Here is a 13,580-nt window from a genome sequence, read left to right as displayed (position 1 = left end):
TTATTTGCTTTACGCCAGAAAACAGCAGATATGTTATTACAGCAGATTTGGAGTGAGAAGTGAGCACAGTCAACATGCTTTCAATGTAAAGAATCGACCTTGTATTGGTTTGACAAACAACAACACGTACATATTAATCACCAGTAGTTGATGGAGTTACTGTGTCACAGTGATAGAGAACAGTACATACAGAATGTTGTGACGGACACACAGTTTCTTAAATATAATCATTCATAATCATTGTGATTTTTTAGCATGTGCAATATTGTGAATTATCGGTGAGGAAATGTTATTTTTTCCTCTTTCCTCATTTATTCCCTCTTAAAACACTGAGAAATGTGCATTTAAAGGTGGATAAAGGTGGAGACTAAAGTAACAGATGTTCCTACTACATTTTACATGGAAAATTGTCTTACATATTACATATATATATATATATATATATATATATATATAATGTCTATAGACATTTCAAGTCAACTTTAACACCCATAGAATATTGACTTAAATATTTGTTATATAATAAAAACATAGAGCGGTATGAGGAAAGACACCTAAACGTGTATTGAAAAAAAAAACACATCCACACTGACTTAAAGTCAGGTTGAATTGCATGTGTTGAGTTTATTGAAAACTTAGTAGAATGTAGCAACAGGCACTCAGAGAAACAATTCAATTTCTTTCTGTACCACAGGCACAAATCAAACATGCCGTCTTGGCATTAAAACATAAGCCCTTCAGTTAAAGTTGAGTTTCAGACGCTTTGTTAGTGTCACGTTGCTGTTGTTGTCGTTTTCAGTTCAAGACCAAACAAAAGAGAGCAACAAAAAAAAAAAAAAAAAGGAGTGATGGTAAACTTTCCCTTTGGGATAAATGAAATAGAACAGGATGAGACATGTTATCCAAACTGAAAACTGGTACAAGCGCAGTGAAGCACAATGATTTCTTTCAAATGAATTTATACAAAATACTTTCTGTAAGAATATAAATCCGATAAATATGTTCGCAATACTGTATTGATAGAAAAATATAATAATAACAACAATAATAAAAACAACTCTCACTGACAACTGAAACTGACACGAGTGCATAGACGATCACGACCGAGGGCAGCATCGACAAAAAACACCTCAGTGATTAATGGATGATGTGGACGTTGCAGAGCGACTTCCTCAGAACAGTGTTTAAGAAGAAATATGCACGAGGGCGTCTGCTACAGCTGGGGATTCATGTCATCACCATCTTTAAGACAAACGAGGAGGTAAACTTAAAAACAAAACCACATTACTGATGGTGTCCATTCATTCATTCATTCATTCACCTTCTACCGCTTTATCCGCCACATGAGGGTCACAGGGCTGCTGGTGCCAATCCCAGCGGACACTGACCACAACAATGTATTTGGAGCTCCTAAAACCTAATCCAGTTTTAGTTTCAGTGGTAATTTTAAACAGGATTGCTTGAATCTACTGCATGTTAATGGACATGAATGGCGCAGTTAATGACAGCAGTAACAGTACTGAATGTAGAATTGACCACTCATGCCCTCATTAAAATCCTATCATGGTATTTCTCTTTTCGTGTAGCATTTATACTGAAGGCACTAATGACATGTCATGATTTCATCCTTTATACTTACATTTACATGCTCGGTCTTTACTGTGTCACTCAACAAATATTGTCAGCATGAAAGGTTTCTTGTCGTTCTGGAGCCCTGTCATTATCATCCAAAGACCATAGTGTTTCTTTGGAAACAACAAACACTCTTTTTCCCCCCCTGAGATTATGACTTGCCATGATTACAACTGCTGTGATTCTGTGATGTGTTCATTCAGCTATCAATAAAATCACTGACTTATTGACAATCAAATCCTGCTGCGTAGCAAATAGTGGAAGAGAAAAAGGAATGATAAAACCCTGATGTGAGATGATAATGTCCAACATCAACTGTTTCCCTTTGTTTTCCTGCTCTACAGCTCTTTGCCGCCTTCCTCTTCAGTGGTTCAGGGTCTGGGTTGCTCACTGGTGTCACTACAGTGGTGCAGCTGTAGCTCAGCCCTCCTGTAAAGCTCTCTGGCAGTGGTAGATGAGGCAGTCGGGCAGGTCGGGGACTGGGGAGCGCAGCCACACAGCCAGTGCACCCTCGTGCATGCGAAAATGCATCAGACAAGGCTGATCCTGCAGGAGCTTGCAAGCTAAAATTCCTTCCGCGCCTGAGGGCAAAATGATAACGGTTACAATCTGGTGAGAAACAGAAAATGTACACAAAGTGTAGGTTGCATTGAAGACAGTAGTATTTCCTAGAGCAGCAGTAATGAGTAAGGGCACAACTTAGTGTATTTTGATGCCTTCAAACCTGTACTACCTAAAATAAATATGAACTAATGTCATCTACTAATGTCAGTGTTCTCGATCATGTGTCGCCCGGTTACATTCCAAGGCTGCACACAGGAAGTGATGTTGTTTTAGACAATGTGAGACAGCTGTATGACACGAGTATGACTGAAAACACAAAAAAAGGGGGCATGAGAAAAGTTTTAAAAAAGTAAATAAGACTGTATTCACAAAAATGCTCCCTCAGTCAGGTCTGATAGTATTGCTTGACAGCGCCCATTTTCAGATGAAAGACACGGCAAATAAATAATGTAACATTATTTCTATTCGTGAAATGATTATTATTTCTATTCTTCCTACCCTTGTATCTGTTACATACATTTATCTAAGGGAAAAATTAACACTGATTAATTATCATATTAAAATGTAGAATTGTCATGTGGTGTAATTCCTTTGGTTGTTTATCCTCCTCTAGCTCACCATGCTTTTTAGTGTCTAAGGGTTATTAATGTTCTGTAAGACCATAATAAACCTTTTATTATATAAAAAAAAGCTTTGCCAACTTCCTTTACATGAATATTCTTATTACAAAAATACTGCCATTACTAGTAATGTAGTGCAGAAGTTAAATAATTCCTCAGGTCGCAGGATAATAATGAATTAAAATGAACTTGTGTTTAAAACTGCAAAGGTGGTGACTGAACTAAGGTGAAGCCTTCTAACTACTATAGTTAGTCACAATGACTAAATCACAGTATTCTAATGCTGAACACGTTGAGGCAAGTACCACAGCACTTCCTACACCATGTCGCTCTTGACTAACAGCACATAAATGCCTCATTACCTATAACTTCCACGACGTGAAGCTGAAGTTTCTTCTTCAACACGTTCAGAGTGGCGACCAGAGGTTCTTGACCATCATTTATCAGAGTCAGATTCTGCTTTGTGTCATGAGAGAAGGCCAGCCACATCGCTCCGTACTCCTCTGTGGACACCGTCAAGGGCCTGCAAGTAAAATGTGAAACTACAATCAGCAACTAATGCAGGTCTGTGCACATTCGAAAAATCTAAACAAAGGCAGACTTTGTCACCTGATGAAGGCAGTGAGGGGGAGTTTGTATGAGAACTGCAGCGTCTGAGGCGTTCCAACAGGCACCTGGTAAGATACCGTGCCTGCTAATTCAACATGAACAACAGGCCTCCTCGCGGTCAGAGAATACAGGTACACTGCGACACCTCGGCTTTTCACATCCTTCGCTGGACTGTCTGACACACAGGCCACCTAATAAAATAAGAGCTTATTTAATATGGCAGACTGAAGGACAACATAAGCCAACATTGGTCATTTAAGCAGAATGCGTTACCTCTAGTAGTTCTGAGTCAAGATCTAGCAGTAAGTGTTGAACGGTGGAGTCAGAGGAGTTGGTGATGAAAACGACAAACACTACAGAATCTTCTTTGTGTACATGACAGGCTGAGACGTCCAGGTTTTGAATGGTGCACAGGGGTGAGATTTCTGAACGGCCGAGTCCAGAAAGCTCTGCTGGCAGGTGAGAACTGAGACATAGGTCTTGAGGTTTGTCGAGGTTTTCGTGTGGATCAGGTTCGCCATTTTCCAAACCATCATCTCCACTGAGGGTGGGGCTACTTCCCTGTAAGTCACTGTCAATTAACTCAGCTTCTATGTCACAGGTGCCGTTAGGAGCAGCAGTGAGGCCTTGAGGAAGTTCGGATGTTTGTCTAGATGAGGACACGTCCACGTCCACCGCTGAGGTGATGGTTGAGTCCAGTGGATTGTTACACAACAGGTTGTCGACAGTGGTAGACGTAGAGACAACAGAGTTGGACATTTGCTCAGTGGTACCGGAGGACGAGCTCTGACCTTTTGCTTTTCTTCTGAATCGCTGAGCTGTCGGCCCAGATTTACCCATCTGTTGGAGGGAAAATTGTTATTAATTGCAATCTAAAATCTGTCCTCAGGTTGTTTTTGGATACTCTTTATCTCACTTATTCATCAATGTCACATCACGTCTGCCAGAAAAGGAGGTTGGATACATTTCATCCATCCATCCATTCATCCACTATCTACCGCTTTATCCTCCACAGGAGGGTCGCGGGGGGGGGGGGGGGGCTGGAGGGGGGCTGGATAGTTTGCCAGTCCATCACAGGGCCACATATAAACAACCATTCACTCACACTCTCACACCTACGGTCAATTTAGAGTGACCAATTCACCTAATCCAACAAATCTGCATGTTTTTGGACTGTGGGAGGAAGCCGGAGAACCCAGAAAAAAAAACCACACATTCGGGGAGAACATGCAAACTCCATGCAGAAAGGCCCTTGTTCCAACCAAGGCTCGAACCCAGGACTTCTTGGTGCAAAGGCAAGAGCACTAACCACTACACCACTACTACCTGGATACATTTCATAACTTATAATATTCAATAATGGTGCACCACATGAACTTGACTTATTAAAGTTTCAGTCCTCATATGTTTAACAGAGAGTGAGTGTATGAATTTAGCCTAATAAACATCTGAGGGCTGAAATGTCATGTCATGAAATGGACAGTGTGTTTTCTCTATATTGTGTAGCTCTACCTAAAAACAGATACAGTTAATCCATAACAAAAGAATTTGTCAGCTCACCAGACACACAGAACTTTGTGAGCTGATGCCAAAAAACAAAGAAGAAGCCAGCTGCTGTTTTTCTTGTTCGGGCTCAGGTGTTGCTGTCAGAGTTTGAGTCTGGCTGTGCGAGCCCTCAACCTCTGCCTGCTGGCTGGATGACCGGAGAGGACTGGGAGCCTCCACCTGGGCGGCCTCCTCCACAGATTCCTTCTGTGCCAGGTATCCCTCCTTCCCCCACACCCGCTTCACTCCCTCAAACGTCAAGGTTGTAGAGCTGAAACAAAGACGGAGAATCATCAGTGAGCGCTAGACAATTAACATTTGTACTACTTTACCAGACAACGTGTCCACATACCCTGCTTTGTGGGTGAGGTCAGTACTGTCTCCCGACAAACCGGAGCTCATGGACAACAGCGTAGGTGACTGTCTGTCGGCAATGCTGCAGGAGGACATGCTGATGGGCAGGGACAGGCCGTACGGCTCCAGGCTCAACACTGAAGCAGACCACTCAGTCAGAACATTTCAAAACAAGGCAGTGCACACGGTGCCTTCATATACCTGTCTAAACCGATTGTACCTTTAGCCTGAGAAAGTTCCTCCTGCCGCTGATGGGGAGGCTTATATGGAGCGGCGCCAGCAGCCAACGCCTCCGACACAAATCCGTCCAAAAATGAAAGAGAGGAATCCACCTGGAAACCAACATCATAACAACCACACGTGAGAACTTCTCCTTTATTGTGGGAAAGCTTACTGCTGTGGCCTAGTGGTTAGGGCTTCGAGCTCGAGACCGGAAGGTAGCCGGTTCAATCCCCGACCAGTCCGCAGCTGTAGTGCTGTTGAGCAAGGCACTTAACCCCCTCACTGCTCCCCGAGCGCCGCTCACTGGCATGGCAGCTCACTGCGCTGGGTTAGCATGTTCTCCACCTCGCTGTGTGTGTTCACTAACTCACTGCAGAATTGAATTTCCCCTTGCGGGACTTAAAGGGTTCTTAAAAAAAAAGAAAGAGATTGATAGGGTATGTTTTGCAGGACTACAGAGGTTGTACTGCATGTGTGTGCCTTGAAAACAACATTCCATGATCACTTGTCACCGTCTTTCCAGTGAAGACCAAAGATTGCGACATGTCATGAATACGTATTAAGTTATTCAAACTCTTGACAAGGTTCACTGACGCTAAATGCAGTTCGGTGGCAAATCCAGCCAGTCAGAATACTCTGGGCAAGCTTCAACAGCTGCACTGATAATAACTTCAATTACAATCACTTTTAATTCTGGCTACCACTGCCTCATTAATCTCATTAACTATGAGTCATGAAGGACAAGCCCATGCAGGCCTTTTTAAACCATCATATAATGAACATTTACTCTGCCAAAGAGCGGGGACTACAAAGTGACATCATCTGCTGTGGTTTACGAGAGCCAAACAAGTTTCGAGCATATTGCATTATATAGCATTTTGACATCAGTGGACGTTTAAAGCCTCTGCTCGCGTATTTTACCTCTAGAGGTTCCAGGTCAGCATCTCGAGGTAGCACTCTGGCTCGTAGTTCAGGATCTTGGCTGAGATGCTGCAGCTCCTGAGCCCTCTGTCTCAGCACGGTGTCCATTGAGCTGATGTACGTTTCAGAAACCTGCTGAGCCACAGAAACACCAGCTCTGCCCTCACAGAGCTTGGTCATAGCCATCAGGACCCAGCTCTTGGTCTCACTGCTGGTTTGCTTTTGGTCCAATAGCTTTTCCAGCAGCTCAAGGACTGTGGCCGGTTCCAGTTCTTCACTCAGATGAGAATATTCACCGAGGACCTGAGCAAAGGCAGAGAGGTGACAAAACGTCAGGGTGATAATCAGGCAAAAAATAAGACTTACATTGTGCAGTAAAATCAAGTGTTTACACTACTGGGGTCACCTATACAATTGTTTATGTGTTTTCATTAAAAGTCGCAATTTTATTCCTCAAAAGAGTTGCAAAATAATTAGATAATATAGTCAAGACATTGACAAGATTAGAAATAATGATTCTTATTCAAAATAATAACTTTGCCCTTCAAACGCTGCTTTCGTTCAAGAACCAGCATAAACAGTTTTCAGCTGTGCTAACATCATTGCACAAGGGTTTTCAAGGGTTTTCTAACCATCCAATAACCTTCTAACGTAATTAGCAAACACAATGTATCATTAGAACACTGGAGAGATGGTTGCTGGCAATGGGCCTCTATACACCTATGTACATATTCCAATTAAAAACCAGACGTTTGCAGCTAGAATAGTCGTTTACCACATTAACAATGTATAGAGTGTGTTTATGATTTATTTAATGTTATATTCATTGAAAAAAAGTGCTTTTCCTTAAAAAAAACGTACATTTCTAGGTGATATTGATATGACTTGTATTGACTTTCTCTAACTGTGTTCAGTATTCATTTAAACATATACACAATTTCCTTTTGAATTTTAGTATTCTTTCTTTTGGTTTCCTGATATTGTGAATAATTATGAGTGTGTACTAAATCAAGAAATTCCATTTCCTTTTGTTCTACTTGGCCTCATTATTGTAAAATAATAGTACAAACTGCTTATAAGGCACATTATAAAAAATAAGCACTCACCCAACTGATGACTTGGAGGAAGAACTGTGGCAGCTTTCCAGTCTCTCCTTTCAGCAGAGAAACATATGAATCCACAGCAAACAGCCTCAGTTTCCTGTCCTCCTCCACACTGTCAAATCCTGGACCATTAAAGAGGGAAGCGGGGGCATTAAAATCTAATAAACAATGGTATCAAATTGCTGAAATGAAGCACCACAGCTGCAGTTATCTCACCCTCTGACAGCAGCTTAAGGAAACTGTTTGGGATGTCAGGCTGCATCGTGTCTCCGCTCAGGGAAAACACTGTGTTCATGGTCTCAATGAACCACTCGTTATCAGGTGCATATGTATAATTTGTGTAGGAAAAACAAACACGACTAATGGGAAGAGGAAAAATAAAACAGCATATCGTACAGGCCTCGAAACTCCAGTCACAACTGTCTTTAAGAACCTTATTTTCTATAAACCAAGTTACAAATCCTGCTTAACATTAGATTTATTTGAACTTCTTCTAAATCTGTGTCACAAGAAAGTGCATTTGAATACACAGACTTTTGAATGAAATGTGTTTAAATCTGGTATTGTAGGTTGCAGGGAAATGATAACATCAGAATGAAGTTAGACCGTATTTTCAACATCAATGTCGATGGCATTACAATGAAATAATGTTTGTGATGAGCTCTCAATATTTAGATAATTACAATACTACAACTGTGGATTATGTTTGTTGTTGTTGTAATAATAATAATAATACTAATACATTTTATTTAAAAGCACCTTTTTGTCACTCAAGGTCTCTTTACAATAAAAATAAACATGGTTAAAAACGGACCCAAACACTTATACAGTTAAAACAAGACACAAACATTCGTGCAGACAGGTGAAGTTAAAAAGATATAATATTATATTATTCAGTCATTCTGGTACAAACTAAAAGCCAGTTTAAAAAAGTGGGTTTTAAGTGAAGTTTAAACTGATAAACTTGGATGTTTCCCGTGACAACGAGCATCTCACTCAAAAGGATATTTCTCTGCCAGTTCCGCCACCTTCCCCACCAGGTCAATGGTCGTGTAGTCATCTGCGCTCACGCGCAGAAACTCCAGCATCTTCTTGACAATGACCACAACATTCTGGGTGTTCGTGATCCGAAACAGCAACTCCAGCGTCTGCGAGAGAACGCGAAAAAAAAGAATACCTGTGAACCTATAAAGTCTAGGACGCCCAAGTCTACACCACTACAAGAAGAATTTGCCTCACCTCACGCTTGATGATGAGGTCAGGATGATCCAGACACTCGATGATGGTCATCTGATGCTGCAGGGCCAGCTTAGGATCCTGCTGGATCACGTAAGTAAGCGCCTTCAAGCCTAAATCAACGGCAAATGAACACGATTGAAAAGTCATTTCAATTATAATACAGGTGAAATACGAATACTAAGCGTTTTTCTTCAAAACGTACCGAGATATTTGAGATTTATCTTTGGCGACAGGACAAAGTTACCAATGCACTTTGCAGCTTTTTCCAAAAGATCTGACTTGGGGTGAATTGTGTAAATACATTTCACACATTCGTACAATATTGCTAGAAATAAAACAGAGATCAGGGTAAGAGATTATTTTTTCAACCCTTCAAACACATTTATTAGAAGCGTGAGCCTAAATTTGACATACCATAGGTGATGTTATGATTCATCTCGGCTCTTTGTAAAGACTCGTCGAGCACTTCATACATGATCTCACTTGTTCTGTGAACAGATAACAGACTTTTTTTAATTATTTTCTTTACTAACACAACAATATAGACATTCTGTTCACTCAAACACATTAAATAATAATAACCTCTGGTCATTTTTCCCAAGTAAGGACAGTATTCTGATAAGCTGGATTTGTAACCATGGAGCCGGAACACTGTGATAGTTAAAATCTATGGGCAGCTTCCCACCCACCACCTGCTTTAATATGCTGACAAAACTTGCTGTTAAGTCCTTATAACCTTCTGGATTCTCCTGCAGAAAGAAAAAGAAAGAAGCATTTGTTTAGGGCGTAGATTACATGAAATACAATATATCTGAATCATATTTATAAAACTAGAAAAGCACTAGGAGAGTGCAGACCTCCACCAAGGCAGCTCAGCCCCCCTTATACCACCTTGGCGGAGGTCAATGATGACGTCGATTGAAGAAAAACAATGCACCTGGATCATTTGTAAGTAGATGTGTAGTGAAGCGGTCATCACACCAGGATCCTTGTCACACAGAGCTTTCCGAAACTTATTGTGGATGTGCTGAACTTGATTTGGTGCGATTAGGTAGAATTTGTACAGTGCCAGGACGGCTTTTCTTCGAATGATTTCTCTAAAAAAACACGTGGACAATCAACAATTGAAGAAAGCAACATTTATGCAAATTGTGGAAAACAATTCAATTTAAATAACTGAACAAGCTTTTCATACTTTGGGTGATGAAGTTTTTCCTCCACCAGAGGAAGAATGGCAGGAATCATATCTTTGGGGAACATTTGGCTGACAACAGTCAGAGCCATGCACACTTCAATAAGATTTGTGCTCTGAAGATCCTGCAAAACACAAATTGTATTTTTAATTTAATTTATACTCGATGTGACAAATGCTAGAAAAGAAAAAAAAAAACGAATAAACGCACCTTCAATACAGTGTTGACAAGAAGAAGCAGCAGCTCGTGATTTTCGTTTAGAAACAGTGACACAGCGAGGTAACCTGCAAAATAACACAACACTAGTTTTGACTGTGACAGTGTACGATGTACATGTTAACTGTGAGTAAATCAGACCCAACGGGAAACAGTTTACTATAAATGAACATACCGACTCTTTTCTCCAGAGCGGTGCCTTGCTGAGCCAGTTTGATGGCGTGAATGTAGCTGAAAGAAGCTTCATAGCCCAGACTTTCACAGTAGATCGCTCGCACCATTAGCTCCTTCATCTGCCTCTGTATCGGAACACGACACGAGGAAAACGCATAGACGCGTAAATATCAGTCATCAGTGGATTTGTTTGAACGATCAAACTGTTGTTTAGCGAGGATAAGCGTACTGTACCATAGAGGTGTTGGGGGACGACACCTGCTCTTTGATAGACGCTAGTTCACGCTGAATAAGCTTCTCTTCCTCCTGAACAAGAGAAAAATAAAGAGTAAAGACAGCAAAAAAAACAAAGTCTTAGGTATAAGACATTTTACTGCACTTGATTTTGTTTGGATGAAGAAACATCTCTTCCTTCATGGTACTGCATCTAGATTTTACTTAATGCAGACGTACTTGTATTTGTTTTACGCTTAAGTACTATCGTTTGTTATGTGATTTATTGACGTGACAGGGCATTGACGCTGTGTCACCGTTAGACAGCGGAGTCTTGATTTATACATTTTAATAGATTATGTGATGGTGTCATAAATCAAACAACTGTGTTTGGAATATACCAAACTAAGAGGCTTTGGTCAGATTTATAACTCATCTGGAAACAAATCATAGTATGTTGTAGAATATTCTGTGAAGTTAGAGGGTACACACTGCCACCTGGTGAAAACATTTCAGACTGCAGTGTGCACGCTTCATGCCGATCAACAGGAGCTATGAAATATTGTTATTGTTATTGTTATATGTTGTACTGTTGTTGTCCTGAAATATTTCAGGGAAAAATAAGTATTTTTTGGGTTGGTCTAATTTATTCGTTTTGCCTCCAGTAGTGGCCAAGGTGCAGCTGCAGGTAAGAGCTAACCTGCTGTTACAAACATTAGTGAAGTGAGTAGTCTGGATATCCCACAGATCACAAGGCTTTCACTGAAGGACCATAAACAAGTCACTGTTTGAGTGTAAACAATGCGGTTGATATGTGGATTTTCTTCAATAACTTCTATGTCATGTCGTCCACTGACGCCAAATAAAAAGATAATATTAACCATACACAAACAAGGAACACTTCTTTATACTGGATTATTATGAAATATGAAAGGATGAAAAATATTAGTCCTACAAACAAAGCATGTGATCCACCTTAGACAAACAAAAAGGACAAGTCCAATTGTATTGGATTTTAGGATGCACTCTATTTATATAGAGACGTGTTTAATTTGCATCTATTTTCACCACACACTTGACAGAGAGGACATATTAGGCAGCCTGCTACTTTTAATGGACATTATTTTTTTAATATATAAAAAATTAATAACCATGGTTCAATTTGATGTTGTGCCTTTTTACGTTGGGAGTGTTGTCATTTAAAAAATAATGTGTATAAATAGCTTCCATGTCATGTGAATGACACGCCGGTCAAAATATCTGACGCTGAATTTTATTAACGCGCTCCTTATAAAAGGTTTTTACGGTAAAAGGCATCAAGCTGATTTGTAAGGACGTTGACATTCGATTTTCAAAATAAACTCCTGAGAGCGCCACAGCTCTGCACATTTGAAAGCACACTTTTAAATGGAAAAAATAATGAAAATACTTACAGCTATGTTTCAGAGACCAAACAACTGGACATTGAGTAACTGTATAAAGAGAGTTCTCTAAAAGTTATGTATAAGAATGACAGTACAGGACTGACTACATTGTGCTCAGGACATCTATGACTAATATCATACTGTGTAAATCAAACATTTTTACAGTTTTTGACAAAGTTCAAGTTAAAAGTCCCATATTTGCACTGTATTGCTTCTAAGCCAGCAGGGATGGCTGTGATCAAAGAATTTGAAGATACCGGAATTCTAAAAGATTCCATCAGACGATTAATAGTGAACATCATTGTAGATCACATGCATGAACAGGAAGATTAAGACACTTGATGTCATTGTTTTTCAGTAAAGGAGTCAAGTATCTGATTAAAATCCAAATATCTACTTTTACACAAGATTTGTAAGTAAATCAACACCTTTTCTTAATAATTTTTCTATTTAAAAAGTGCAAATATGGGACATTTAACTTGAAATTTCATATCAATGTGCTTAGCAAAACGTTTTCATTATTTTCCTGAACTGTATTATTTATTTGAGTCTCTAAAACATAGCTGAGATGGTTTGCTTTCGATCGTGCACTCAGACACATGGGGTACAGAGTGTTTTTATTTTGAAAACCGGATGTTAATATCCTTACAGATCAGCCTGAGTCATTGGAGCGCATGTTTTGTTTTGTTTTTTTTGTTTTTTACCGTAAAAGCCTTTGTAAAGAGGGCTTTGAAATTCAGCGTCAGATACTTTGAAACCCTACCCGTGCTGTTTTCATGTATTTGTGGAAATTGGAGATGGTTAATTTTTCCTCCAGACTTAACCACATATATTGAACAAGAAAATGCTCTTATTTCAAAACATTTGTTTTTAATAACAGAGCTTTCTGGCTGCTTTAACGTGTTACACTTGAATACATGAGCTTCTCATAAGCTTTTAAAATAGCCTCTATTTCGCTAAAATATCTGCGTCAGTGACACCTCACAAACTCACGGCAGTCTGTAAATCAGTGTAAAACGCTCTACTATCGCATGGGACTCTTACGTGTGCAGTATAAATATGTAGATGTAAACACATTTTGAATTAGCACAGGCAAGCTAACATTAAAAACATATCGACAAAGTGACCCGGTGTTATTTGAGCTGAGCTCCAGCTTTAAAGACTCACATGTTTGGACGTGAGCTCAGTGATTCCTCTGATGAGGTTCCCTAGTTTGGAGGTGGAGGAGAGTTTTGCAGCTCCAGGCTGAGAATCCAAAGACAAGAGGCTAGGCAGAGCTGTCAGCGTCTTTTCCACCACATCGCTCATTTTGGGGTTTGGCAGCGGCTTCTTTCCTTCAGAAAAAAACCCACAACTGGAATCACCTGTCCATTCCGGGGACAACTGTCTCACGTACAGACCGCGGATAGCGGCTGTAAAAACAGAACTTGAGATGTTGACAAGCGGCGCAACGCTACTGTCATTCAGTCGGCCATTGTTTTTTTTCAAATAAACTTTATTTAAAATGCACACAGAACACACATCAGAAAAGTACTCCATCTAGTGGAGCGG

At 40.1% G+C, this 13,580-nt stretch overlaps 1 protein-coding gene across 1 annotated transcript; it reads right to left on the bottom strand.

Moving 5' to 3' along the window:
- Positions 1-661: 661 nt before the first annotated feature.
- ap4e1 (adaptor related protein complex 4 subunit epsilon 1) lies at positions 662-13,388 on the bottom strand. The gene is made up of 21 exons (XM_083894117.1): positions 13,197-13,388; positions 10,627-10,698; positions 10,394-10,517; positions 10,213-10,286; positions 10,005-10,126; positions 9,747-9,906; positions 9,392-9,558; positions 9,224-9,297; positions 9,012-9,134; positions 8,810-8,919; positions 8,579-8,718; positions 7,787-7,899; positions 7,574-7,692; positions 6,468-6,770; positions 5,545-5,656; positions 5,323-5,461; positions 4,986-5,241; positions 3,699-4,265; positions 3,426-3,616; positions 3,179-3,339; positions 662-2,213 (listed from the first exon to the last, which is right to left on the bottom strand). Exons 1-21 carry the CDS (start codon positions 13,335-13,337, stop codon positions 2,053-2,055), a joined length of 3,429 nt encoding a protein of 1,142 aa, XP_083750243.1. The 5' UTR covers positions 13,338-13,388; the 3' UTR covers positions 662-2,052.
- Between the last annotated feature and the right edge of the window lie 192 nt (positions 13,389-13,580).

The sequence above is a fragment of the Microchirus variegatus genome, assembly GCF_963457635.1.
Source record: "Microchirus variegatus genome assembly, chromosome: 8".
NCBI lineage: Eukaryota > Metazoa > Chordata > Actinopteri > Pleuronectiformes > Soleidae > Microchirus > Microchirus variegatus.
The sequence above is the reverse complement of the archived record's forward strand: the minus strand, read 5'-3'. Positions and strand labels throughout refer to the sequence as shown.